A 27,363-nucleotide genomic window follows, 5' to 3' on the forward strand; every position below is an offset into this window, starting at 1 on the left:
GTATGCTCCATATCCCAACATCTGAGGATCTTTGTGATTGAGGAAAAGATCTCTGCATTACAGGCAAAGGTACGCAGTTGCCTGCAGAGTCGCCGAGTGTCTATTCACTTGGCAATGTGGTTCCTGGGTTCCAGGATGTCGCTGTTCGACATGGTGGAGAGTACCCAGCTTCACTCTAAAGAACTTGATCCTCTCCGGATGGGATGGATTGCCCCATAGGATAAAGTCAATAGGCTTTCCCCGGAGGTTTGTCTCTCTCTGGCCTGGTGGCTGCAGAAAGCTCACCTAAACAAGGGGCACCCCCTTTGGGATTGCGGACAGGGTCCTTCTGACGACGGACGCCAGTATCCGTGGCTGGGAAGCAGTGACAGGTCCACACTTGTTCCAGGGTAGGTGGACACCAGTAGTTTTTGCGCTTCCCATAAATATCTGAGAACTCTGAGCAGTATTCAGGGTTCTCCAGCATGCAGGACAGGTCCTCCACGGAAATACCGTGCAGGTACAGTCTGACAACGCCATCATGATGGCTTATGTAAACCACCTAGGAGGTTCCCGAAGTCAGGCGACACTAAGTGGTGTCCCGAATTCTGGCTTGGGTGGAAGGCTATATCCCTGCCGTCATCGGCAGTGTTCATTCAGGAATCCTCAGATGGAAAGCAGGCTTTCTCAGCCGTCAAGACGTGCATTCAGGGAAATGTCCTCTTTATCAGGAGGTGTTCAATCTTCTGGTGAACAAGTGGAGCCTTTTAGAGATGAGACTCTTCTGATAGACGTAGGTAGGTCCAGTGGACCTTCCAAGTTGTGTACCTCGTCCCTCCGTTATCCCTTCTTCCTCCAGTAATAGCAAGAAGGAGGCACGGAGCGTGCTGATAGCTCCAGCGTAGGCCAGATGGCACTATTACTCAGATCTTCGGAGCCTCTCAGTTAACACTCCGAAGCTGTTGCCTCTACGCCCGGACCTGTTGTCTCAGGATCCTGGCTGATACCCAGACCTGGGTTGTCTGTCCTTGACGGTGTGGCGGTGGAGACTGCCCTCTTAAGGTCTAGGAGTTTTTCCAGCTCTATAGTTAACAGGGGCTCTGTCCATGCTAAGAGCTCGGAAGTTTTTATCTGCAAGAATTTACCATTAGGTATGGTATACTTTCTTTCAGGTGTCGTCCTAGAGGCTAGGCTCCTCGGGTATTCCGGATATCCAGAGGTTGGCTTTCCTACAGGTGGGCTTAGATAACGGTCTTCGCCTTGCTTACCTGAAGGTGCAGGTTTCTGCCCTGTTAGTATGGTTTCAGTGTAGGATTGCTACTCTTTCTGATGTCCGCACCTTTGTGCAGGGTGTACGTTATATTCAGCATCCCTTTGTTCCACCTGTGGCTCCTTGGGATTTGGCTGTGGTCCTTAGGGCTCTCTGAGGACCGCCATTTGATCCACTGGGCTCAGTGGATTTCAAATGGCTTACGGCTAGGACTGTATTCCTTCTGGCTCTTAATTTGGCCAGTAGGATCTCAGAATGGGAGGCTCTGTCATGTAGACCTCCCTTTTTCTCATCTTTCCTAGGAACAGGGCAGTGCTTGCCTTTACTTCCCCAGTCCTGTCTGCTGGTGAGGCCTATTTGGCTGTGGTACGGGCGCTAAGAATTTAAGTTGACCGTACCAGTCCATTTAGGAAATCAGACTCTCGGTTTTGTCCTTTCTTGTTTCCATAAAAAGGGTTGGCCTGCCACTACGCTAACTTTGGCAGGATGGATTCACAGGTCTTCCTGTTCCATCTTCTATTAAAGCTCTTCCACTAGGTCTGTGGGTCCTTCGTGGGCAGTTCGACGTGGCGCCTCAGCGGTGATTGGCAGCCACGTGGTCATCTGTCCATATTTTTGTAAGGTATTATGCTTTTGATACCTTCGCCTCTCAGGATGCTTCCTTTCGGCGGCGGATTCTCCTTACAGCACAGGAGCGTCCCCACCCTTAAAGGATACTGCTTTGGGACATCCCCAAGGTATCATGTGGATACCCTATGGACCCTGAAGTAGAAAATATGAGATATGGTAAGAACTTACCCTTGTTATCTCTATTTCTACGAAGTCCATAGGGTTCCACAGGACTCCCGCCCTGTCGCACCTGTACTGCAGATGGGCTTTGATCTGGTCACCGGTTTCTCCGTCTCCTTCTGGTGAGAATGTGATTCTTGTGTGTTCCAGACTGTCTTCTCTCTCTTTTTTGCTCCTGCTCCGGCCTATGGCTTGTTACGAAACTGAGTGGCCTGAGGCTCGGGGGCGGGGTATAGGAGAGGGACCCCAGTGCATCCTGGGAGGCTGAAAATTTAACTCTGTGGTGCCTGGATGTCTGCCGCCATCGCCTATACCCCAAGGTATCCTGTGGAACCCTATGGACTTCGTAGAAATAGAGATAACAAGTGTAAGTTCTTACCATATCTCATATTTTCTATCACCTAGGACGCCTGGGAAGCCAACTGCTTGCACCTCCCTGCCTGTTCCAGATCAATGAGCAATATCTAGCAGGCGATTCAGGTGTGTCTGTGCAAGTTATAGCTGGCAATGGGGTTATGTCTCTGCAGTATGTGACCTGCATTGGGGGTTGGGTAGTTGTTTGCATTCAGGTGCCATCCTTCATTAACAGCAGTACATCAGACAACCTCCCGGCTGTTCATAAGCAGAGATGAAGTATTGAAGTAACTTTCTAGCAGTAATGTTGGGGTATACAGAGAAGTACGGCTATAGTACACACTGTACCTGAATGCATGTATATGTCCTTGTATGTGTTTTATAATATACATTTTCCCCATACATTACAGGAGTTTGAAAAGATTCCAATGTTTATGAAGAAAACACCTGATGAAATTGACCCAGAGAGAGCGCCAGAGTTAGCCTGCATTCAGTCTATGCTGTTTGATAGCGATCGCTCCCCTAAAGGTATTATAACTGCTTTATATATAACAGTGGTGGCATTATGGTGCACACGCATGCAATTGATATGAATCGTTACCATAATGTCCGTGTGCCGATCCCCCTCTACTCTGCAATCAATCCTGCTCCATGTCTGAGGGTGAAGTCAGCACTACTCCATGTTTAGAGCAGAGCTGCTATTTATGTAATAACCAGTGGTCGAAGTGGGAATTTTTAAGTGGGGGTATGTAAAATTTAAGGCTGTACCTATGTACGCACCGAAGGTGCTTGCACGCCAGAAAAGGGGATGTGGCCACTCAAAAGAGGTGAGATCTTAAGACACACCCCCATGTCATCAATGTAGTGTACCACACTGAAGTACCCCTTATACACATTATGCCACACAATTTATAGTGCCCTTATAACACATTATGCCATGCAGTAGTAGTGCCTCTTATACATTATGCCACACAGTAATTCCCATTACACATTGTCACACACAGTAATGCATCTTACACATTATGCCCTTTACAAATTATGCCATGCAGTATTAGTGCCCCTTACACATCATGCCACAGTAAAGCTCCCCTGCAGCCTCTTACCGCCCCCTGTGTCCCTCCAACATCCTATAACCTACTCCTGATAAGCAACCAGCAGTAGCCTCTTACCTCCCTCTCAGCAGCAGCAGGGTGTCTATATGGTGCTGGGCCGGTAGGCATCCATGAGAGACAGTACAAAGTGCTGCCGTCATTTCCAATTGTAGCTTGTGGATCAGGAGCCAATCAGGAGCCACCGCTGCGTTCCTGAGGTCAGAGGCTGGTGCTGGTTGGCCATGATTTTCCTGGCTGAACCAGAAATGTGGACATTTATTAAAGCTAGCACACTAGTAAATTGGATGCTGTAACCTACTGCAAGCCATCAGATATTTTCTTTATAAACTGTATAAGGAAATTTACATAATTTTTCAGGTAGCATTTTGATTTTTACCAATTTTTTTTTTGTTACTTGCGAACCTGCTTTCATAAAAATCCTGCAAAGTGCCCCAGTGATGTCACTAGTTGTTAGGGCCCTATTCATTATGATAAAATTGTATGTAGTGAAAGCGTGGAGCAGGAGTCAGAGCATACATAGAAATATACATAACCGTAAGAAGTATTGTAATGTTAGGGCATAGGCAAAGAAATAAACACATTTATACGTTTTTAATATAGTAGCGTTCCCGCTAGGCTGTTTTAGCAGGGCGCGGCGCCCTGCCCTCCTTCTGGAGGGCAAAAAGCACCCTGCCCTCCAGAAGGAGGGCAAAAAGCGCCCTGCCCTCACAGCCTGCGTGTGCCGTCTTCCCGCGGGTGGAGAAATGTGCGGTGACCCGGTCACCGCCGGAAAATAGACGCTGGGCGCATGCGCCCGGCATCTATTCTCACTGTCTGCAGCGCTTGGCGGCTGCCCGGCGTGTCTGTAAGTGCTGGGCACGCCCCCAAGTATGATGAAAAGGGGACGCGTCTTATAGACACGCCCCTTTTTCGGACGCACAAAGATGCCCTCTCTAGCTCCGGCGCCCTGCCTGCCGCCGGAGCTAGAGTGAACACTAAATATAGTATATAAAAAGAAGACCAGCAGTGAGCGGATGCCACATCACTGGTGAGTACTTAGATCAGAGCTTGCCACAGAGCACTGATTAGCACTTACCAGTATCTTTCAGTATCAGGCCGCATGAAGGCCCCTTTTTGACAGCCGGGTCCGGAATGAGGAGGAACGTGCTACCAAAAGATTGCAAGAACAAAGCAAACTGGTTTCCGTGGAAAGACAGCGCATAGCGCCACCATCATTTTTAATCTCGGTCTGTCCATGAGCTAATTAGCTTGCGGACAGGCAGCCAATCAAGAGCCGTCGCTGCAGCCGCTCCTGATTGGCTGCTGGTCCACGAGCTCATATTACCTCGCGGAGAGTCCCAGATTAGAAATTATGGCGGCGCTCTCCTTCCACGGAAACCAGTTTGTTCTTGCAATCTTTTGCAAGAACAAACATCTTCACGGCGGGCAATGGGAGGCACAGCAGGGCTCAGTATATCATACCGTTGTATACCGGCACACTTCGAGCAATAGTAATAACCACATATTACATATGGCAAACAGAACACTACAGCTCTATGTATGATTTTGTTATTTATTTTTATAAACGGCCACTTAGTAAGAGAAAAAACAAGTGTAAAGTGTTTCTAAATGTTAGACCTGCTCTATTATTATGGGTTTTATGCATTAGCTATGCTTTTTATTATATGTTTACCGCACATTAACACTTTGAATAATTGCCGTGCCGAGTCCTACAAATCCAATTCTGATTTGGGTTTTTCTAAAACGCGTTATTTGTGTGTTATGCATTAGTTAGCTTTTTGTTATAATGACTATTTCATTAAACATAGCTTCTCTTTGGCTTGCCCACTCAGTTTATCACACATGCAATAATAAAGACAAGAGGTGTTATATACAGGGACATTACATGTGTGGGGCTCAGTGAGTCACTTGGGGTGTATTTGTTTGCAGCACTTAGGTCACTTCTAAATACAGCCCTCTTACAGCAAGACTACATTACACGTAAGAGCGAGGACGACACCATGTTATTTAATAGTAAAGAAAAACAAAACCAACACGAACAATTTGACATGCTATATATAAAGCTCAATGTTCCACACAAAGCACACCTACGCTCTGTGTATAATTAAGCAACTGGTTACTATTAGAATGTGAATAATTACATTATTACAACACTAGAGGGAGCTAAACATTTAGCACTCTGGTATGTCCGTCCCTTGTGGTATCTTCGTACTAATGCGTTGGTTGAAGTGGATGCTGACTGAACAATTATTTAGTCCATCAAGTCACTAGGAGCCAGTGACTTCCCTGAGATAGAGTAAGGGGGTGTCACTGTTTTCTAGTGGATGGTTAGGCTCTTGCATATATTGATTCAGCCCATTAAAGTGGCTGTCAGACACCTTTGGCACATGGCATTTAGTTTAGTAGGGCACCCATTATGCTCCTAGCATTATATATTTGGTTTGCAGCCTTGCCGGAAGCCACTTAGCAAACCCAATGGGAGGCACGGAATTGGAATGCCCTATGTTTCCAGTACTCCTTTTATTACTGGGCATGCCTATAGCATGTGGAGGCACTAGTCCTGTACTGGGGAGAATTTGAAGCATCTGTCAGATGGACCAGCCATGATTCAATAAGAATGCCGAATACACTATACAATATTTTCTAAACCTAATGCACATATAATTGTACTGTAACATACTGTATACAGCAACCAATCAGAGGCATACTTTAATTTACTAAACTCTACTAGTTCAAATCTGATTGGTTACTGTGTGTTACATCAACTCATTATTCATATGTGTCTGTTTTATAGTTCTCATAGCTGTACCTCTTTGCCTTAAAATTACTTTGAGGAATAAAAACCCAGCGCCAATAAAGTGGAGGAATCAGACAATAATTCAGCAGTCCGATAAGGTTATGTCAACCTTATTGGAGTAAATATAGCAAAAGAAGAACTGTGCTCTAAAGTCTATGCTGGGACATCAGTAATCAACACATCAATATTGTAAAAAACAATTTAATAATATAAGGCTAGATAGCCATACTCATATAAATGGATAATAGGACATAAACATAGGTACATACAATAGAGTTGATCAGACTCTCAAAAAATCAAAAGCAATGTAAACATTAAACGCAATTAAATAAAAAATTAACAATCTAGAATGGACTAGTATTGAGTAGAAGCACTAAAAAAGGGAGTGCTAATGACCCTGGAGATCCTTGATAAAACTATAGAGTAAAAATCTCATATAGATGCAATGTGAACAAGTGATAGTATAACCGACTCTCTGTAAAGTGTCTCGTATATAAAACTCAGTACAAGGGGCAAATCAGAAGGGAAACTGACATCCCCTCTCCTAAATGTACCTTGTCAGTAACTTAAAGCTGCATGGAAATTGGCAGCTTATGTGGAACTCGCTTGCAGTCAGTCAGCCCCCTCCGGAGCGTGCAACTGTGTCCCTGCAAGCTGATCAGTAGCCGGAAAACTGTGTGGCTAGAGCCGTAGGTGACGGGAGTTACTTGCATGTAATGAGCCAGGTAATAGTCAACAGCGATGTATGATGCCGACTGTCAGCCTTCTCCGGAATAAGCAGAGACACCTCAAGCAGGCTGGTCAGTGGCCGGGGCACTGCAAGGTGGAGACTGTAAACGATGTATACCATGCGCCAGGTGATAGCCGTCTCAATGCGGTAGCGGCACAAACAATAAATGGAAAGGTGAACGTCCCTCCGGCTCTGAGTTCAGCCAGGTGATAGCCGTCTTGGTGTAATAGCGGCACAAGCAGTAAATAGGAGGTGAGCGTCCCTCCGGCTCAGAGTTTTTTACAATATTGATGTGTTGATTAGTGATGTCCCAGCATAGACTTTAGAGCGCAGTTCTTCTTTTGCTTAAAATAACTTTGAGTACTTTCACAAATTTAGATTGTTCATATGAAAATAGCTCATTACTAGGTGACCAATAATTAATGTTTTGTTGCTTGGGAGCGACCTGTTATTCCCTGTTTGCTCATTGCCTTTGGTCCTCCGACAGAGCAAGCCACGTCCTATAAAGAAGAGGGAAATGAGTACTTTAAAGAGAAGAATTACAAGAAAGCCATCGTTGCTTATACAGAGGGCATCAAGAAGAACTGCGAGGACCCGGAGCTGAACGCGGTGCTGTACACCAACAGAGCTGCAGCACAGTTTTATTTAGGTAGGTGCACATTACAGCATATCCCACAAAAACATATTATATCCTCATATTCTGATGTCACTAAATATAGCTCCGTTCTACCTGTGCAGCTTCCGCCTTTCTCCGTGCGCACTATGGGAGAGACGTCATGACGTTTCTCCCATAGTTCCGAGGAGCAGCCAGGCGGACAGGACGGCGGTGGATGCAGGAGCGAGGAATAAGGTAAGTGTTTTTGTACAAGTGGCACTACAGGGGCGTTATATGGGGGCACTACTACAGGGGCATTATATGGGGGCACTACTACAGGGGCATTATATAGTGGAACTACTACGGGGGCATAACTACGGGGGCACTACTACAGGGGCATAACTACAGGGGCACTACTACAGGGGCCTAACTATGGGGGCACTACTACAGGGGAATAACTATGGGGGCACTACTACAGGGCAATAACTACGGGGGCACTACTACAGGGCAATAACTACGGGGGCACTACTACAGGGGAATAACTACGGGGGCACTACTACAGGGGCATAACTATGGGGGCACTACTACAGGGACATAACTATGGGGGTACTACTACAGGGGCATTATATGGGGGCACTACTATATGATTTCTTTCCTTTCAAATCAGGGGGGTAACGTCAGCGTATCTAAATATATTTTGGGGTAAAAGGTAAAAAAGTTCCCTGACCCCTGGTATAGTGTGTACCCAGGTTTAGAGTCCATATAGAGAGGGTACATGGCTGCTAGGCTTCGTGTACAGCAGCGATGTCATTTCTTTAGTAATAAAGGATCTCTGCTGCTGTGGTGGATGCTGATTGTGTGCTTTGCATAGATGCTCAGGGTTAAATTTATCAAAGGTCGATTTACATTAACATCGACAGACTTTCCGACCGTAAAATCTGCATATTTAACATTCGATGAAGCTGAAATCCTAAGGATGATAAATATGTGGATTTTGCGGTTGGAAAGCCAACCGATGTATCATTGGAAACTTCTGGACACTGCTCCTTGCAGGGAATTCTATCTAGCAGTATTCTCCCGTCGCAGCCTGGAGGTGTAACCAAGAATGTGACGTCTCCCAGAATAGAATGGGATTATCATAGTGATCTATATTACTGTCAGTAAATATAATAGGACAACCATCAACCATTACCTGCAATTTGGCTGGGTACAAGAGGGAAAATCTAATATTCCTGACAAGTAGGAGTTTACACACTTCTGAGAAAGCTCTTCTTTTTGGTTATACACTTCTGACCCTCCGGCTTGGCACAAATGCTTGAAGTATTTTTTCATTTTTTTTTCCTACAATCTAAAACTTTTTCATTGGTTGGTCAAGCTATGAGCCCTCTCAATCTGTGGTGGAGAGTTATCGTCATAAACCGCTAATGTATTGGTTAAGCTGAGCTTCTGTGAGTGACTGGAATCCCTATAAAATGAAAGTTACTACGGGCCCTATACATCATCACTTATTTTTCACAAAAGCATGTGAAAATTAACATTTTCACATACTTTTGTGAAAAGTAAGTGTCGGGGCTATTCATCAAGTTCTGAAAAAGCATTTTTTTTTTCGGAACTTGATGGTGTTGCTGATCGTTACTTTCAGATGACGTTCAGCCCCGATCGCCTCCACAGGCTGCTGTTTACATGACAGGCTGTGAAGATTTACGAGGCAGCCACAGCCAGGGCCGCAGAGAGCCCGTCCGGACCCAGGTAAAGGAGGGGGCGTGGCCTAATTGCAAGAGCCGTGGCCACGCCCTCTTGATAAAAAAATAATAATAACTGCAGATATGTGGCCCGGCTCACCGAAAGAAGACAGGTGAGCCGGGCTAAGGAGAAGGAAGGTGGCAGGACACCCGCAGCGAGTTCCCATGTGATAATAATGTTTTGGTGAATAGGCCCCTACGTCTGTTATGTTTTTCCAAATCATCTAATTTTTACATGCTAGATGCCCGCTCACCGGAAGTTCCTCTCTGTATAATTCTTGAACTTTGGGATAAGCTAGTGCCAAGGAGGGTGATCTATAGCATGGGAAGTCAGATTCTGATTGGTCTGTATTTAAAACGGGAACTCACATCCTTACCAATTCAAATCTGTTCCCAAATCAATTTAAAATTGAGGTTACTACAGGTGGATGAGACAACAATATTGACCCTTTACACCAAGTAAGTAAATAAAAATTCCAAAAGAAAACAAATGTAAAACTCACATTTTGTTCTCACAGGTAACTATCGTTCATCTCTAAATGACGTAATTGCAGCAAGAAAGCACAAACCAGACCACTTAAAGGCGGTGATTCGAGGTAATCTTATACTTTGGTAGCAATTGATTAGACTGTGATCAAATATATTGCCACAATGAAAGTTACAAAAGGTTCATCGGTGGTCAGTATGGTGATTCCAGGTAATTATGTAAATTTGGGGATGTTCTATAAAAGCGGAGGAATAGAAATCCTGCCTTCTGCTCTATACTCTTTCCTAACCATCCAATCTGGGGGACACTGCTATACTGTGGGTTAGAGGGGATGACACAATGAGCAGGCACTATGGGCCATATTCAATTAGAGGCGAAAAAGGCTTTTTTGCAAAAATTTAGCCTAAAATCTTTTTGCCTAATTCAATTCCGGGACGATTTAGCCTAAGCGGATACTCAACACATTGAATTAGCCAAAAGAGATTCTCCAATCAATAGCAGGCAAAAAGAAGTGCAAAATATTTATTTTGGTGGGGGGGGAGGAAATGACTCGGAACCCTGGGGACAGCCACCCAAAAGACAAATCTGCAACAACAAAAAATCAAAAACAAAAACCTAAGAACACCCCAAAAAAGACATGTCATTTTTGGGGTGAAAATGTAAAAGGTGGGGGTACAAGCATAAAAACTAGCGAAATAAGCTTCTTGGGGGGCTACAAGGATGGGTCAGGTGTTTTTGGGATTGCAGGTGCATGCAGCAGGTGGATTTTTTACGTTTTTAAAAAGTTCACTTTAAAGACATAAAAACATGCTAGCACCCATTTTCAAGTAACCCAAATTTGACTGGTTTACTTATTTTCACCAAAAAATACAGCTTAATGCCATTCTTCACCACTTTTACAAAGATGCTAATAGCAAGCAATTTACACAACTTAAGTAAGCAAAATAGTTATATTAGGGCTATTAGTACACATCTACAGTATATTGATTTCCTATGTTAGTGTATCTCTTTCTGGGGTACAGACTGACTTCCCCAATTTTTTCAGTACCTTTCGCCTGTTCTGCATTCGCCTATTTCGTTTTTCGCCTGTTTTGCAATTGAATTAGGAGAAAAGCGGGGACGCGCGTGGAATGATTTTGCCTCTGAAACAGGCGAATGAGGCGAAAAGACGGATAGGCGAAAATTTTCTGACTTTTCGCCTCTAATTCATACCCTTCTATAGTTAACAAACTAGAACTACGCTCCAACACCTCCCATCCACCCCTCTCTAAGGTCTTCCATCTCGCCAGAGCTTAGACCTTAGCAGGGATGGCCCTCTGTGGACTAACCATCGATGGTCACCATTGATTGTGACATCAGTGATCTCTGTCGATGGTACATAACTCTGGTGAACCATCAATGGTTTTCACTTCTCAATGGCCACTGCTGCTTGGAGCCTCTGATCATCAGTTTCTCTTGGAGACAGCCAGCGTCCATATGTGTTCCAGCAAGCTGGTGTTCGTGCCATTAGGGCTCACTCTGAAGTAGTGCAGGTTATTGAGCGGCAAGACATGGAGCCTCGGTCGGATGGTGGTGCAGAGCCGTCACCTGGTCCTCGGTACACACTTTTGCCTTTATGCCTTAAATTACATTCATGGCACCTGAGCCGCCAATTGGTGTACAGTGTTTTTTTTTTTTTTTGTTTGTTTTTTTTACAGTTTTAGCCAGGTTGTACATGCCATACTCTAAAGGCGGGTATCCACTACTAGATATACAAACGAGAGCACGATTACGACATTGCAATTGTACTTTCGTTTGTATATCTAGTGATGTGCCTAGACTGAACGTTCACTCGTTCAGTCTAGGCAGATCAAGACACGGACCTCTCTGCCGCTATTGCTGCCGCTGGACCTCTCTGCAATACACGGGAAGGGAAACAAACAGTCACAGCCTGATGACGCTGGTCACTCACATGTTTTGAGTGTCCAGCGTCATCAGGCTGTGACTCTTTTTTTCCTTTCCCGTGTATTGCCGAGAGGTCCGGTGGCAGCAAGAGAACAGTAGGTGCTCTCTATTGCTCCCCGTACATGCTGAACCTGTCGGGATCGTCAGGTTGACCAGCATGTACGGGCGATGATAGATGGCAAAAACGACCAACGGGCACGCGCATTTACATGCCCGATTTGTGGGCGATTGCACGATAACGACCTCGTTATCGTGCAATCGCCTGTCAAAATCGCCTAGTGGATACCCCCCTTTAGGCCTGCTTTGGGACATTCCACAGTCTAGCAGTGTCCCCCACTTTGGACTTTTATATTCAGTGTAAAATCCATTCCTCGTAATCCATCGTGTTCCCTCCCTGTTGCTTATTCTGTATTAGATAGGCTTTTCTTCTCCTTACTTCTCCAAACGACTTTATTAGAAATAAAACTGAGGTCTGAGCTCTGGAGAGGTGGGAGGGCATAGAGGGAGTGGAACATAGTTAACTATTTAGTACCTGTTCCTTGTGTCATCACCTCTAAACCACAGTCTAGTTGTGTCCCCCAGATGGATTACGAGGAAAAGATTTTATGAGGAGTCCAAAAATCCTCTTTTTATGGTAATGTGTAAAAGTAAATTGTCCATCTTGTTGAACACATATTACATACTTTTTTTTTTCTTTTTCTCTTCCATTGTATCAGTGCTGCACATAAGTTTTTTAATGTATCTGGGCTCACTTGGATAATGACACTATTTTAAAGTGAACGAATATACTTTGCCCACTCCACCGCTGACTGCGTTGTGTGTCCATTACAGGCTGTGGTATCTACCTCCTTTAAAAATTGAATGACATCCTGCATGAGTGTCTGTTATAAATCAGCACAGAGAGAGAATAAAAATGTACAGAATTATAGCTCTGTAACGAAGTGAAAGTAACAGAAAAAAAGTGATGATAAACCACTGTGGAGATCACCTTTTTTTTTTTTTGCAAGTAAAGTTTTTATTCAGATTTTTAGTGTACAAACAAAATATTTATATATATATACATTTTTTTTTTTATTCATAAGAAAGTCTAGAAACAAATCTTGGCACATTGAGATCAGAAAAATATTGGTCAGGAAAACTGAGAAGTATACATAGTATAACCTTGCATATTTTAAACATGCCAGGATATGCAAAAAGAAGAAATATTCACCCAATATAAGAAAAGGAAAATAAAAGAATAGAAAAAGAGAGAGGAAGCAATGGAGGAGGGGGAAGGGAAAGGGATGTCCACCAGAGACCCAATGACCAAAAAACAGATGTCAGATAACTGAGGGAGTATGGTCATTGAATTATAAGGCCCCTATCAGGGATTTGTAGCGAGGAGACTCGCAAAATCAGACCAGGAAAACCAATATCATCCATTGAACGATACAGTTCAATCCTTAGGAACCAATCTACAAGAGTTGGGGGGGAGGTAGGAGGTAGCACTGGGATTACAGCTTTGGCAGCACTATTAAGATAAAAGCATGGTAAGCAAGTTCAAGAGCCAAAATTCAAGCCCATTTGGAACATCCAGGCCTTAGGGAAAACCTTTAAAACATATAAACTCTTCGAGATCATCTTTTTAGATATATATATCTCTATATCCTTCACATGTAGCAAGTGGCATCCTCTCTGAATAGTGAAGATTGCCTTTGTCCTGTTACAGGGGCTCTATGCTACATGGAAGTAAAAAGATACTCAGAAGCTTTGAATTGGTGCGATGAAGGTTTACGGATCAGTCCAAGTGAGAAGAAACTGTTGGAAACCAGGACAAAAGCGGATAAGCTCCATGTAAGAAAGTGAGATGGTTAATCTAATAGATGGGTTGTCATCGTTGTTTTAGGTTTATCCTGTACATGGAAAAGCATTTGTATATTTCATACAACAGTTTGAGCTGACATTATGCAGATAAAACACCACTCATTACTATAACATCTCTAACTGATGACCTACTGCCACTCCACACGCATTTGTCTCCAGTACTTCTCTAGAGCTGCACTGCTCTGCATGTTCCTTTAGGCTCCTCAGGTTTCTCTTTTCAGTAAAACTAGTTTTTCTACTGCAGGGTCCATAGGGTACCCACAGGATACCTTGGGGTATAGGCGATGGCAGCAGACATCCGGGCACCACAGAATTAAGTTTTCAGCCTCCCAGGATGCACTGGGGTCCCTCTCCTATACCCTGCCACTGAGCCTCAGGCACTCAGTTTTCGTCGGTACCCGGCTCGGAGTCGGAGCACCTTTACAGAGGGGGCTATTTGATGGCCCCTGAAGTTTTATTTCAAGGCAGCTGTGGCTGCACACCTAGAGTGTACAGCATGGACAGTCAGTGCTGACGTCCATGCCGTCGCTCCTACACCCCGCTGGTACCAGAACGCCGGTACTGATCCAGGGATCCTGGTAGGTAACTGGGGTCACAGCTAGCGGTTACCTGGACTGTGGGCAGATTTACGGGGGACACAGGTAAACGGCGGGGTCCCGCGCACAGTTCTGAGTCTCCAGGCAGGGGGCTCCCTGGGGACTGGCCGCAGCGTGGAGCCAGGTACTGCACCTGCGCTACCACTACCCCCCGGGACAGCGGGCCGCGGCGGTGCGGAAACGCTCTGATGTCCCGGGCATTATATATGTAGGCCAGGGGAGCGCGCCTTCCCTGCATAGCAGCCGGGGCCTCCCCCGCTGCACACTGCCTCTCCACAGCGGTCTGAGCCAGTGCAGCCACTCCTCCCCCGGATTCCGTCTCCTCCTCTGCTCCTCAGCGGCCATACGTTTTACAAGGTGTGGCAAACGTTGCTTTAGCTGAATGCTGGCTGGCATCGTGGTCCGGGTCCCCCCGCAAACCTCTCCTCCGCAGATAGCAGGTCAGAGTATGCAGCGCTGTTTCCTATCAGACTCTATGTCTGTGTAGTTGAGCTCAGCGCTGATAGGGCAGGGTTGATTTCTGCTTTGAATGTGACTTCATGCTAGCGCTGCTGCCTGTACTTTATTTCTGACTGTCAGCCATTTTACCTATCCCTGTTCTTCTCTGCTAAAGCCCTTGCGGTGCGGTGTCGCAGGGTGTTTTATTTACCTCACTACTACTGTTGTCTGTGAGTTGTGTCACATACAGTTTTAAGTGTCACTCATCATATCTGACAGTGAACATAATTTTCCCCTGCATCCAAAATGTACCGTATGTCATGTACAGTTGGTGGAGGGTGATGGGCACTCTGAGGGGTTATGTAAGGCGTGTTTTCTCCTCTCACGTCCTATGACTGTCTCTGCACCTGTGCAGGAACCCCCCTGGGCTTGTTTCGCTAAGGCGCTTACAACCCTGGTGGGTCAGCTAACGTCACCCCCTGCTTTGCCCCAGATGGGATTTTCACAGCAGTCAATGGTGTCGTCTCCCATACAGGGATTACCTAGACAGTTAGCATAAGCGACCGCTGCAATCTCAGACTGATCACTATGATCAGGATGATGTGTCATCTGATGACGGAGAGATGCTTGACCTTTCTGACTAGGAGCCTTTCCGTACTAAGGAGACGGAGTCTAAGGTCTATATACCGGGTCTTATACGTGCGGTCCGCACGGCCTTGGTAATTGAAGATGACGAACCCCCCGTGGCCAAATCAAAATCTGTTTTTTTTTTTCAAGGATATCAAAGGTGACGCTACGGTATTTCCCCTATCTGGTCAGCTAGTGGACTATCTAGAGGAAGCGTGGAAAACTCCGGGTAAAAGTTACCAGCCTCAAAGGCGTTTGGGCAGTGGCTTATTCCTTTGCGGAAAATTATTTCTCCAACAAGTGGATTCTCATGTCACACGTCTAGTGAAGAGTGCTACATTGCTTATGCCCTCCATGTCCTCCTTAAAAGATCCTACGGATCGCAAAGTTGACATATGTCTCAAATCCATGTATTCCCTTGCAGGAGGGGTGTCCAGACTGGCTATGGCCGTGTGCTGGGTGGCTAGAGCCATGGAGTGTTGAGCTGATACTTTGGAGGCATCTCTGGACCCGGATTAATCACCTGACCAGGCGGAGTTGGTGGGTAATCTCAGGGACTCAGCCACCTACATTAATGAAGCGGCCTTGGATATAGGCCTTCTTTCTTCTAGGATCTCCTCGGCAGCAGTGGCAGCTCGTCGCACCCTGTGGTTGCGTTCTTGGAAGGCGGATGCTGATTCTAAGAAGGGTTTGGAGGGTTTACCCTTTAATGGAGAAGTCCTTTTTGGCCCTTATCTGGACAAAATTGTGGCTACTCTGGCAGCTGCTAAGTCTGCATGCCTGCCATCGGCTACAGTCCCATCAGGGTCGGGCTATTCGTCCTTTCGGCCCTATAGAGTAAGTCCAGGGTACAGTCCTTTCCAAGGCTGACTGCTGCCAAGAAACCTACGAAGCCAAAGAAGCAGGCTTGGAGTCCTGCTCCCAAGTCCGACGACAAGCCTTCGGCCTGACGGGACGGGCCTCTCTTTGGGGGACCCCAAAGTGGGAGGCCGACTTCTTCAATTCGCCAACAGCTGGTGCCTGACCACTTCAGACACGTGGGTAAGAGAAGTAGTTTCTCAGGGGTACGCCCTGTCCTTCCGGTGGAGGCCATCACCACAGGTCCTAGTCCAATCAGGACAAGGCCCTGGAGTTCAAGAAGGTATTGCGCCCTATGCTCCAGGTTGGGGTCATAGTACTGGTTCCTTTGTCTCAGAGGGGATTGGGGTATTACTCCAATCTTTTTCTGGTACAGAAACCCAATGGGACCTACCGGCCAATACTCAACCACAAATCCCTCAACAAATTTTTGAGGGTTCCTCGATTCAGGATGGAGACCCTGCGTACCATCATCCTAGCGATGGAGCCTGGGTATTTCATGGTGTCGCTGGATATTCAGGATGCTTAACTGCATATACCTATTGTTTCAGCGCACCAGCGTTTCCTCAGGTTTGCAGTGGTAGACGACCATTTCCAATTTCATGCACTGCCTTTTGGTCTGGCCACAGCGCCTCGAGTGTTCACCAAAATTATGGCAGTTATGGCAGCTCATCTGCAGATGCAGGGGGTTCGCTTGTTGCCCTATCTGGATGACCTCCTGCTGTTGGCGGAGTCTCCAGAGACACTTCAGTGCCATCTGCAACTGACAGTCTCTGTATTGCAGACTCACGGCTGGCTGATAAATTGGAAGAAGTCCTCCCTGGTACCATCACAGTGGATGCTCCATCTAGGAGCTCTATTGGACTCCCAACATCAGAGGATCTTTGTGACAGACGAAAAGATCTCTGCATTACAATCGAAAGTTCGCATTTGCCTGCGGAGTCGCCGACTGTCTATTCACTCGGCGATGAGGTTACTGGGTTCCATGGTGTCGATGTTCGACATGGTGGAGTTTGCCCAGTTCCACTCCAGACCTCTGCAGAAGTTGATCCTCTCCAGATGGAATGGGTTGCCCCAGCGAATAAAGACACAGACAATAGTGCTTTCCCTGGAGGTACGTCTGTCTCTGGCCTGGCGGCTGCAGACTACTCATCTGAACAGGGGGCGCCCCTTTTGGATTGCGGACTGGGTCCTTCTGACGATGAATGCCAGTCTACGAGGCTGGGGAGCGGTGACGGGTCCTCACTTCTTCCAGGGAAATTGGACACCAGCAGAAGCTGCCCTCCCAATAAACATATTGGAGCTTCGAGCAGTGTTCAAGGCCCTCCAGCAGGCAAGACAGGTCCTGCACGGAAGATCCGTGCAGGTACAGTCGGACAACGCCACCACGGTGGCTTATATAAATCGCCAAGGAGGGACCCACAGTCAGGCGGCTCTGACAGAGGTGTCCCGCATTTTAGCCTGGGCGGAAAGGCATCTCACTGCAATATCAGCAGTGTTCATACCAGGAGTCCTCAACTGGGAAGCAGACTTTCTCAGCCGTCAAGACGTGCATCCAGGTGAGTGGTCTCTTCACCAGGAGGTGTTTCAGCTACTGGTGAACAAGTGGGGCCTACCAGAGATAGATTTCATGGCCTCCCGATACAACAACAAACTGCCGGTGTTCGGGTCAAGAACAAGAGACGCAAAAGCTTATCTGGTGGACGCTCTGTCGGTCAGTTGGACCTTCCAGTATGCGTACCTCTTCCCTCCATTCTCCGTTCTTCCTCGAGTGATACGCAAATTCAAGCAAGAAGGCGGCACGCTGCTACTGATAGCTCCAGCGTGGCCCAGACGGCACTGGTACTCAGACCTTCGGTGTCTCTAAGTGGACACTCCGGTGCTGTTGCCTCAATGTTCGGACTTGTTATCTCGGGGTCCTTGTCATCATCCGGACCTGGATCGGCTGTCTTTGACGGAGTGGCTATTGAGACTGCCCTCTTGAGGTCCAGCGGTTTTTCCAGCTCGGTGGTCAACACCATGCTACTAGCTAGGAAGCCTTCATCTGCCAGCATCTACCATCAAGTATGGCATGCTTTCTGTCAGTGGTGTCGCCCTAGAGGTTATGCTCCTCGGGTGTTCCGGTTATCCACGGTGCTGGCTTTCCTACAGGTGGGCTTAGATCAGGGTCTTCGCCTTGCCTCTCTGAAGGTGCAGGTGTCTGCCCTGTCAGTGTGGTTCCATCATAGGATTGCTATACTTCCTGATATCCGTACCTTTATGCAGGGTGTGCTAAGCATTCAGCCTCCTTGTTCGGCCTGTGGCGCCTTGGGATCTGGCTGTGGTCCTAAGTACTCTTCAAGGACCGCCATTTGAACCACTGGGCTAAGTGGAAGAAATGACTGACGATTAAGACTTTATTCCTTCTGGCCATTGCTTCAGCTAGAATGGTCTTAGAATTGGGGGCTCTCTCATGTCAGCCTCCATTTCTCATTTTTCATAGGACCAGTGCTGTGCTTCGCACTTGTCCTGGTTTTCTCCCGAAGGTGGTATCTAGTTTCCATATCAACAAGGAAATTATTGTACTGGCCTTCAATTTACTGGACCTTTCGGCTGGTGAGGCCACCTTGGATGTGGTGCGGGCTTTAAAACTTTATGTCGACCGCACTGCTTCTTTTAGAAGTCGGACTCTTTGTCCTTTTTAAGGCTTCCGGAAGAAGGGTTTGCCTGCCACTAAGCAAACGTTGACAGGATGGATTCGCTTGGCTATTTCTGAAGCTTATGTTCATGAAGGCCTTCCTGTTCCATCTTCTGTTAGGGCTCATTCCACTAGGTCTGTGGATCCTTCATGGGCAGCTCGACGTGGCGCCTCAGCGGTTCAGCTTTGCAAGGCAGCCACGTGGTCATCTGTCCATACGTTCGTACGGTATTATGCATTTGATACCTACGAATGTGATTTCTTGTGTGTTCCAGACTTTCTTTTCTCTCTTTTCTCCTCCTCCGACCTATGGCTTGTGACGTAACTGAGTGCCTGAGGCTCGGGGGCGGAGTATAGGAGAGGGATCCCAGTGCATCTTGGGAGGCTGAAAACTTAACTCTGTGGTGCCCGGTTGTCTGCCGCCATCGCCTATACCCCAAGGTATCCTGTGGAACCCTATGGACTTCGTAGAAATAGAGATAACAAGGGTAAGTTCTTACCATATCTCTTATTAGCATGCCTTTTCTTATCTCCCTCGCTAGTTCTTTTTCCATCCCCTAAAGACATAGCACTTTGTGTCTTTTAAAGTACTTGTCCTTTTAAAATACATATTACTAAATGTACTGCATTGGGGACACAGGAACAGTGGGTATTAGATTGCTACTTGTAGGTCAGACACTAAGGACCAGTTGACGTCTCCTCCTGAAGTCATAAACTCCTGACATGCCGCTAGCTATCCTGTCAGCTGTATTGTCCTTAGGGGATGGACCTAAGGTTGTTCTACTTCTGATTTGTTTATTAACTAGCACTTTCTTTGCCCCCATTTATTATGCACCCTTCTTTTCCTTGCTTTGGGTTTCCTACAGGGCTATGTATGGCTCCAGGAGACTCCTCTATTATGCAGTTGAGTGCTGCTTCTGTCTCAGTCTGTAGGACCACACTCTGGGCCTGATTCAGAGCCGGACGCTCTTTCAGAGCGCTCGCTCTGAATCAGTGCCAGCCTATTGTTTTTTTAGAGCAGCCTTCTGGCCGCTCGCATAGCTGTGGGTGACCACTCATAGCTAGTGTGAGCGACCAGGATGATGGTCGCGATGGTCAAGACCATCGGACTTGCGACGAGACCCTTGTGGTAGGGTCTCGTTGCCGCAAGTCCCAGTGGACTTCTTGCTCTTACAGAGCAAGAAGTCCACCCACTGACATCACTAGTGATGTCAGTGGGGCCGGCCCCAGACGGTAGGCGTTCCCATGGGAACGCCTCCGTCTGGGCAGCCACGCCCCCGGCCCACCCACCAAAGGGGGCGTGCTGTCACTCAACATCGACAGCACGCCCCCTTTGGTACGAGACCCGGAGTGACTGTTTGCCCATCGCTATCCGGGTCTCGTGCATGCGCACGACGGAGCCGCCTCCATCGTGCGCATGCGCACTGGGCCAACATCGACTCGCTTGCGAGCGCTCAGCGCTCGCGAGCGGGTCTGAATCAGGCCCTCTGTTCTTACAGTTCCTAGCTCCTCAGCTGTATCTGGTGTCAAACGCAATTTTTCGGGATGTGGCCATGTCCTTAGCTCTGAAGCTAGTCAGGGCCGCTACTCCACAGATGAATTGTGCCTTCCTATACACATCCTACAGCAGAGGGGGATATTGTAATTCAGTATTATAGTGCTGGAGGGGTCACTTTTCCAAACTGTGCTAAGGTTTGGCATAATATGATAATATGGAATAATGTAAGCTGGGTTTTAAGTTAGTTTAGAACAAGGGAGTGGGGGACTTCTGGTGGGCGGAACATCGTGATGGCCGCATTTTAATGTCTCTCTGTCTCAGCTCCACACAATCCCCTTACATCGGGACAGGAGTGAATTATTCCTTCCTGCCTCATATTGTACCAGCTGCACGGGGGTGAGAGCTTCCTGGTGATCCCACTTGTGAGCTGAACGGATCACCCTTTCCACCGGAGTCTGGCCTTGCTATTTGGGCCTAGACAGATTATAGCCAGGTTCTTAGATCCCCGTGATAAAGAAAATATTTTACGAGCTTATCGTAAGGTTTCATCCCTAAAAATCCGTGACTTCACGGTACTCATTTTTCAGGACTTCTCAACCACTGTCTCTCTCAAACGAAGAGAATTCAGTGCGATCTGCAAATTTCTCTGAGAAGAAAATTAAATTTTTCTTGCAGTACCCAGCTAAATTGAGAGTTATACTTTATGTCAAATCCATCACCTTTGACACCCCACACCTTTGACACCCCACAAGCAGCAAGGTCTCAGTGTAATTTGTCACCACGCCCATCGGATGGGCAAATTAATGTTTCGAAAGTTTCGCCTGCTGGGTTTAACCGTTCCCCTCCTAACGGCTGAACTAAAATATCCCTATTTGAGGTGATATCCTACACTTGCTAAGTTGCATTGAGTCTAAGACTCATAGGTTCACAATTCAATACACACAAATTGTTTTGAGCAAAATGTCTGACCCATACCACACAGGGTCTTATATGTACTTAGTATTTTTGTTTTTCTTTATTGTATTTTCTTTATCTTTCCCTTCTTTCTCTATCCCCCTTCCTTTTTTGAGCGGTGGTTCCGGGGTCCGGGGGGGTCCATACCTTCGCACAATGCCAGTCACTTTTCAAAATACTGTAATAATCAGGAGCCAATTCGTCCAGCTTACTGGGACAGGACGATGGCTTTAATTCCCAATTCATTATTTACTGCTAAACATACGAGGCGAGGTGTTGGTTGATAACCAACCCTATATAATTATTTACTTGACTTATAACTAATACTATTGCTAATTTACGTTTCCTGTCTTGGAACGTGGCGGGCGTAAATTCAGCCATAAAACGGAAAAAAGTGCTATCACACATCAAATCATTTAACCCCGATGTTGTATTGCTGCAGGAGACTCACTGGGTGGAGGGGCCATATGCTAACCTATCTTGTCCTTGGATTGGTGAATGTATTGCTGCTCCTTACACTCGAAAACAAAGAGGTGTGGCAATTCTACTTAACAAACGATTAGAATACAATATTGTTAAATCTGTCATTGACCCAGAGGGGCGCTTTATTATACTTAGTATACAAATCTTTGGCAAATTGTTCACCTTATTTAACATTTATGCCCCTAACACACCTAACTTTGACTTCTTCAAAATCTCCAATTTACTGATGAAAATGGACACCCCTAATCTAATAATTGGGGGGGACTTTAATCTCGTAATTGACACATCTATTGATAAATCACCAGCCATGCCTTCGCGGCTGACTGGGAGGAGGGATGGAATTCGTCTATTAATCTCACATCATAATTTGTTAGATCCATGGAGACTATTAAATTATAACAGCAAAGAATTTACTTTCTTTTCACATGTACATAACGTGTTTACTAGGATCGATCACATTCTCGCAGTGGACTCACTACTTCCGAGAATAAAAAAGGCGTACATCGGGAATATTCTCATTTCTGATCACGCACCCATCTATCTAGACGTCTCACTGAGATCCCCACATGACACAAATAAACATTGGCGCTTCCCATCTTACCTGTATTCAAAAGATGATTTTAAAAAATATCTTAAAAAACAATGGGATTGCTATAGTTCCACAAATGATCTACACCAAAATGATCCTGTCCTGTTTTGGTCTGCGGCTAAGGCCGTCATGCGTGGACATATAATCACCTACGTATCACATAGAAATAAAGAACGTAGAGAAAACATTCAAAAACTCAACCAAAATCTTAGCGAGGCATACCACAATTATCTAACTGACCCGTCGGACACCAACAAAAACACTTATATAAAACACAAAAATCTCATGGAAACTTTCCTTTCTAATGAAGCACAGTTAAGTGTCGTATGCTAAGAATAGATATTTTAGGTAGGGTGGAAAGGCGGGGAAATTACTGTCGTACATGGTTCGCCAACAATCCAAAAGAAAATATATTTCCAAATTAAAAACCTCGGGAGGCATTATTACCTCACCATCGGACATAGCAAATAGCTTCCATTCATACTTTTCAGAATTATATTTAGCTAATCCTGACTCCCCTCAATTAGCATCTACTCTATTCTCAGAGGCACATCTACCTCAACTAACTAAGTCACAACGGGAGATAATGGAATCAGATGTGACGGTTGAAGAGGTTCGGCGTACAATTCATACACTCAAACTCAATAAGGCTCCGGGGCCAGATGGCTTTAGTGGCGAGTATTATAAGCTCTAGTCTGAGGATTTGACTCCAGCTCTTACATCCCTATTCCAACTTATTATAAAGGGTGGGGCCACCTACCCAGACTTTAACGAAGCCCACACTATACTATTGCCAAAACCCAACAAAGATGAGGAGCTGGTGGGGTCCTATCGTCCCATTACACTCCTAAATCAAGACTTTAAGTTATTAGCAAAAATAACTGCTACCCGACTACAAACACTGATGCCTTCCCTTTTAACCCATCACCAACTAGGCTTTACTAATTCAAGACACTCTGTTCTAGGTATTAGATCTGCTATTTCTGCTATTGTTGCATCTAAGAATTGTGCAGATTCACAAAATGTCTTGTTAAGCCTTGACGCAGAAAAGGTATTTGACAATCCCACAACTAAACTAATTGTTAACAACTTGTTAGGCGCCCCGGTTCCCCTTGCTAGAGGAACAAGGCAGGGATGCCCTTTATCCCCTCTCCTTTTCAACTTAGCCTTAGACCCCCTGCTACGCATTTTGCAGAATCTCAAAAATGTTAAAGGTATCCCCATAGGCGTTAAATCTCTGAAGATTCTGGCCTTCGCTGAAGATTTGCTCCTTTTTTTTTTCTAACCCTCAAGATAGTATGAGAGAAGTCATATCTAAGATATCTCAATTTGGCCTAATCTCTGGCTTCTCTATTAACATCCAAAAATCAATAACTATGGCCTTATTCCCAGTTCAATGTCCACGGTGGGCAGCTAATTTAAATCTCCAATGGGCGAATACTTCTATTCCCTATTTAGGTATTCAATTGCCAAAAAATATTTCCTTACTATATTCACTTAATATCACAAAGGTAATTTCCAAAGTCCCTGAGGAACTGAACTGTTGGCAAAATCTTCAGCTTTCTTTCTTGGGCCGAGCACAACTCATAAAAATGATATCCTTCCCAAAATTATTATATATTTTACAAGTTTTACCAATAGTATTAACCAATAAAGATGAACAAAATTTGAACACCACTTTTCGTCGCTTTATATGGAACGGCAATAAACCTAGGATCAGCCTTAAAATCCTACAAAAAACAAAAAAAGAGGGAGGTGTTAATTTCCCACATATGGCTTTTTATAATCAGGTGACTATATGTCGTTATATTTGGGATTGGATACATTCTAATAATAATTATACTAATTCTGAATTAGAACAACAGTTCATACCTGACACTCACCTAGTGGCTTTTCTTCATATGGCAAAAAAGGATATCCCTCTTACAGTGTTAGAAAAGCCACTGCTAATGTCCACTAGAACAGTGTGGTTCAGGATAAGGAAGGCTTGGAATTTGAACCCCTCCTGTTCATTGTTTTTGCCATTTAATAGAAACCCAGCTTTTCAAAAAGGCAGCTCTGACTATCCTTTCTGCTCCTGGTCCAGAAAGGGACTCTCTTCACTTAGATGCATTATGGATATTCCATCTCGGAAACCGTTATCTTTCCAAAATGCGATTGATAAATTCAGGTTTATCGAAAATCATGTTTTTGCCTATTTTCAATTGCAACACTATGCAAACACGACCTTACATAATTTATCGGAAAATGACTGGACCAATAAATTGGATCCGTCATTTCTAAGACCAAACCAAACATCTAAATTGATCTCCCATTTTTACTCACTGGTCCGCTCACTTTGCTTCTCCAAACCACATCGCACGGGCATATCGTCATGGCAGGAACAATTTCCGCATCTTCACATTTCAGATATTATAACCACTCTTTCCTATTCACTGAAAACCTCACCAGCAAATACATATAGGGAAATGATATACAAAATATTTTACAGAGGATATGTCTCTCCCTCTCGGGCGAATGTGGTGGGGTTGTCGGACTCCCCAGCTTGCCCCAAATGTGGCCAATGTCCAGCTACAATCTTCCATTGCCTCTGCAGCTGCTCCCCAATCCAGCTGTTTTGGTCACATCACTCAATTTATAAATCTTCATTTTTCCCAATCGTTTGTTCTAACCCCAGAATGGGCAGTTTTGGGCTATTTGGGGTCTGGCCACCATACACCTCTAGAAAATAGGAAAATCCTCACTATAGTATCCAATGTGGCCCGTAAGAGTATCCTGCAGCAATGGATATCCCCTATCCCACCATCCCTTAAATTGTTTGAGGAGAAGCTTTTTTTTTTATTTTCAAAATGGACTGGACAGAGGCCTCGCTTCAGAAGGAACTCCGAGTCAAACGTTTTTTCATTGTATGGGAGAAATATATAGCTTCTCAACCTAACGACATTAAAAATATGATATACAAATGTTTCAAAACAACACAGTGGCTGCAGGCACATACTAATTACGCTGACACCCTGCCTTAAGTTATAAAACATGCACCGTGTTAATTTGTCTGTGAGGCGTGGCTGGTGCGGGGGGTGTGGTTTCCCCCGCGCTCTGGTTCGGCCGCTCACCCCCCCTTCCCTCCTTTCCTCTTTTTTATTCAATTTTTTTTTTTTTATTTATATTTCTCCCTCATTTTTCTAATATGATTTTACTCTAAAATACTACTTTATTTTCAAAAAGTATAAAAAATTTGAGACTTTTCTATTCTTATGGAACATGTTCTTGAATTTCATGCAGTGATCTATACTGATTGTATTTTTTTATACATAATTAGACAAATTCGTAATGAAGCTGACATTTCTTTCTATATCTTCATTATATGGCAATTCAATTAAGTAATGTCTGTTCAAATAAAACTCAACAAATGTTTTATGTATTTGTATTTTAATATGCCATTTTTGTATCACTATGAAAACTATGTATACTACAGTAACTATATGTTATCTGATTACATGTTTGTATCTAAATCTTTGTCTCACTAAAAAAGATATTGTTAGAACAAGGGAGTGGAGGTGACGCAATGTTTTCATGTAACAAAACTATAATAGGAAGATTGCGGCGTGCTAATGTCCAATATAAAAAATGCACTTCCCATGTCATAGGCTGAACATTGCTGTGCGTGCAAAATGCCTGTCATCAGCAGCTTCTAGCCTCAATAAGGGGGAGATGTACTAAGCCTTGGAGGGAGAGAGTACCAACCAATCAGCTCCTAACTAATTTTTCAAACAGCCCGTAACATGACAGGAGCTGATTGGTTGGTACTTTATCTCTCCTCTTCTTTTCTCTCTAAGACCATGGAAGTGTTTGAGTTATCTTATTATGCGGAGCACGAGAAATAAAATGTACGTTCTGCTTACAGAGAGCTGCAGAGCGCGACGCCAGGAAGATGAGACAGGCTGAAAAGAAGAAGCAGACAGAAAAGGAATCTCTCCTCCGTGCAATAAAGGCGAGTATCTTAGATGTTGTTTGGTGAATAAAGACGTGATGGAACACCGGGGTTAGAAAATGTCATTCTTAACTGTAAAGTTCTAGAGATTAACCCTTTAGCTGCTAGTGGCTTTGGGGTCTGGTCTTAAGGATATCCTGCGGGTCTCCTGAAATGTTTAGTCCACCCGCTGCAGTTTTACTTGTTGGCGGAAGGCGCTTTGCATGTCTGAAAGAAATAAAGGTCATCTTGGCAGAAGAGAGCGTGGAGGAAGTTTCCAGGCACCTGCGGGAGAAGCCATGGTGCATTTACACCACTAGCCATGAAAAAATGACATCATAATACTGACAAAGTGAGAGATTGGAAGCTGGATCTATGTCACTCTAAATCAGATTGCTAGAGATTGGGGGACATATGGATCTATGTCACTCTAAATCAGATTGCTAGAGATTGGGGGACATATGGATCTATGTCACTCTAAATCAGATTGCTAGAGATTGGGGGACATATGGATCTATGTCACGCTAAATCAGATTGCTAGAGATTGGGGGACATATGGATCTATGTCACGCTAAATCAGATTGCTAGAGATTGGGGGACATATGGATCTATGTCACGCTAAATCAGATTGCTAGAGATTGGGGGACATATTGCCTTATTTCCTGTCAGCCATTACAAGAAAGGATTTCAGATCATCTGCTAATTTCAAGCCTGTAATCATTTGCACAAGCACATCTCTATGTCTCATTTCCCCCTCCCCACCCCCAAAAGCCAAAGTATTCCCAATACCAGCTTGCACCCCTCTCTCACCTCTCCTGGAAGTCAGCTATTTCACAGGTTCTCAAACTCTGTCCTCAGAACCCCAAACAGTGCATGTTTTCCAGGTCTCCTCACAGAATCAAAAGTGAAATATTTAGCTCCACCTGTGTCTTTTAAAATGCGTAATGAATACATCTGTGCTCCTGCTAGGGGACCTGGAAAGCATGAACTGTGTGAGGTCCTGGGGACCGA

The 27,363-nt window shown here is 45.2% G+C and overlaps 1 protein-coding gene across 3 annotated transcripts in view; it reads left to right on the forward strand.

Annotated features, from left to right (window-relative positions):
- Positions 1 to 27,363, forward strand: part of TTC4 (tetratricopeptide repeat domain 4) — a 47,950-nt gene that overhangs the window by 12,196 nt on the left and 8,391 nt on the right. For 2 of the 3 annotated variants that reach the window (XM_088461872.1, XM_088461873.1), the window contains exons 2-7: positions 2,444 to 2,518; positions 2,803 to 2,920; positions 7,519 to 7,680; positions 9,887 to 9,964; positions 13,508 to 13,632; positions 26,287 to 26,373. In XM_088461872.1, the coding sequence (XP_088317998.1) occupies positions 2,821 to 2,920; positions 7,519 to 7,680; positions 9,887 to 9,964; positions 13,508 to 13,632; positions 26,287 to 26,373 (552 nt within the window). In that variant the 5' untranslated portion in view covers positions 2,444 to 2,518; positions 2,803 to 2,820. The remainder of the gene's footprint in view (positions 1 to 2,443; positions 2,519 to 2,802; positions 2,921 to 7,518; positions 7,681 to 9,886; positions 9,965 to 13,507; positions 13,633 to 26,286; positions 26,374 to 27,363) is intronic. The other variant, XM_088461871.1, reaches the window with a different exon arrangement.

The sequence above is a fragment of the Taudactylus pleione genome, unplaced genomic scaffold (genome assembly GCF_031769625.1).
Source record: "Taudactylus pleione unplaced genomic scaffold, aTauple2 ptg001123l, whole genome shotgun sequence".
Lineage (NCBI taxonomy): Eukaryota > Metazoa > Chordata > Amphibia > Anura > Myobatrachidae > Taudactylus > Taudactylus pleione.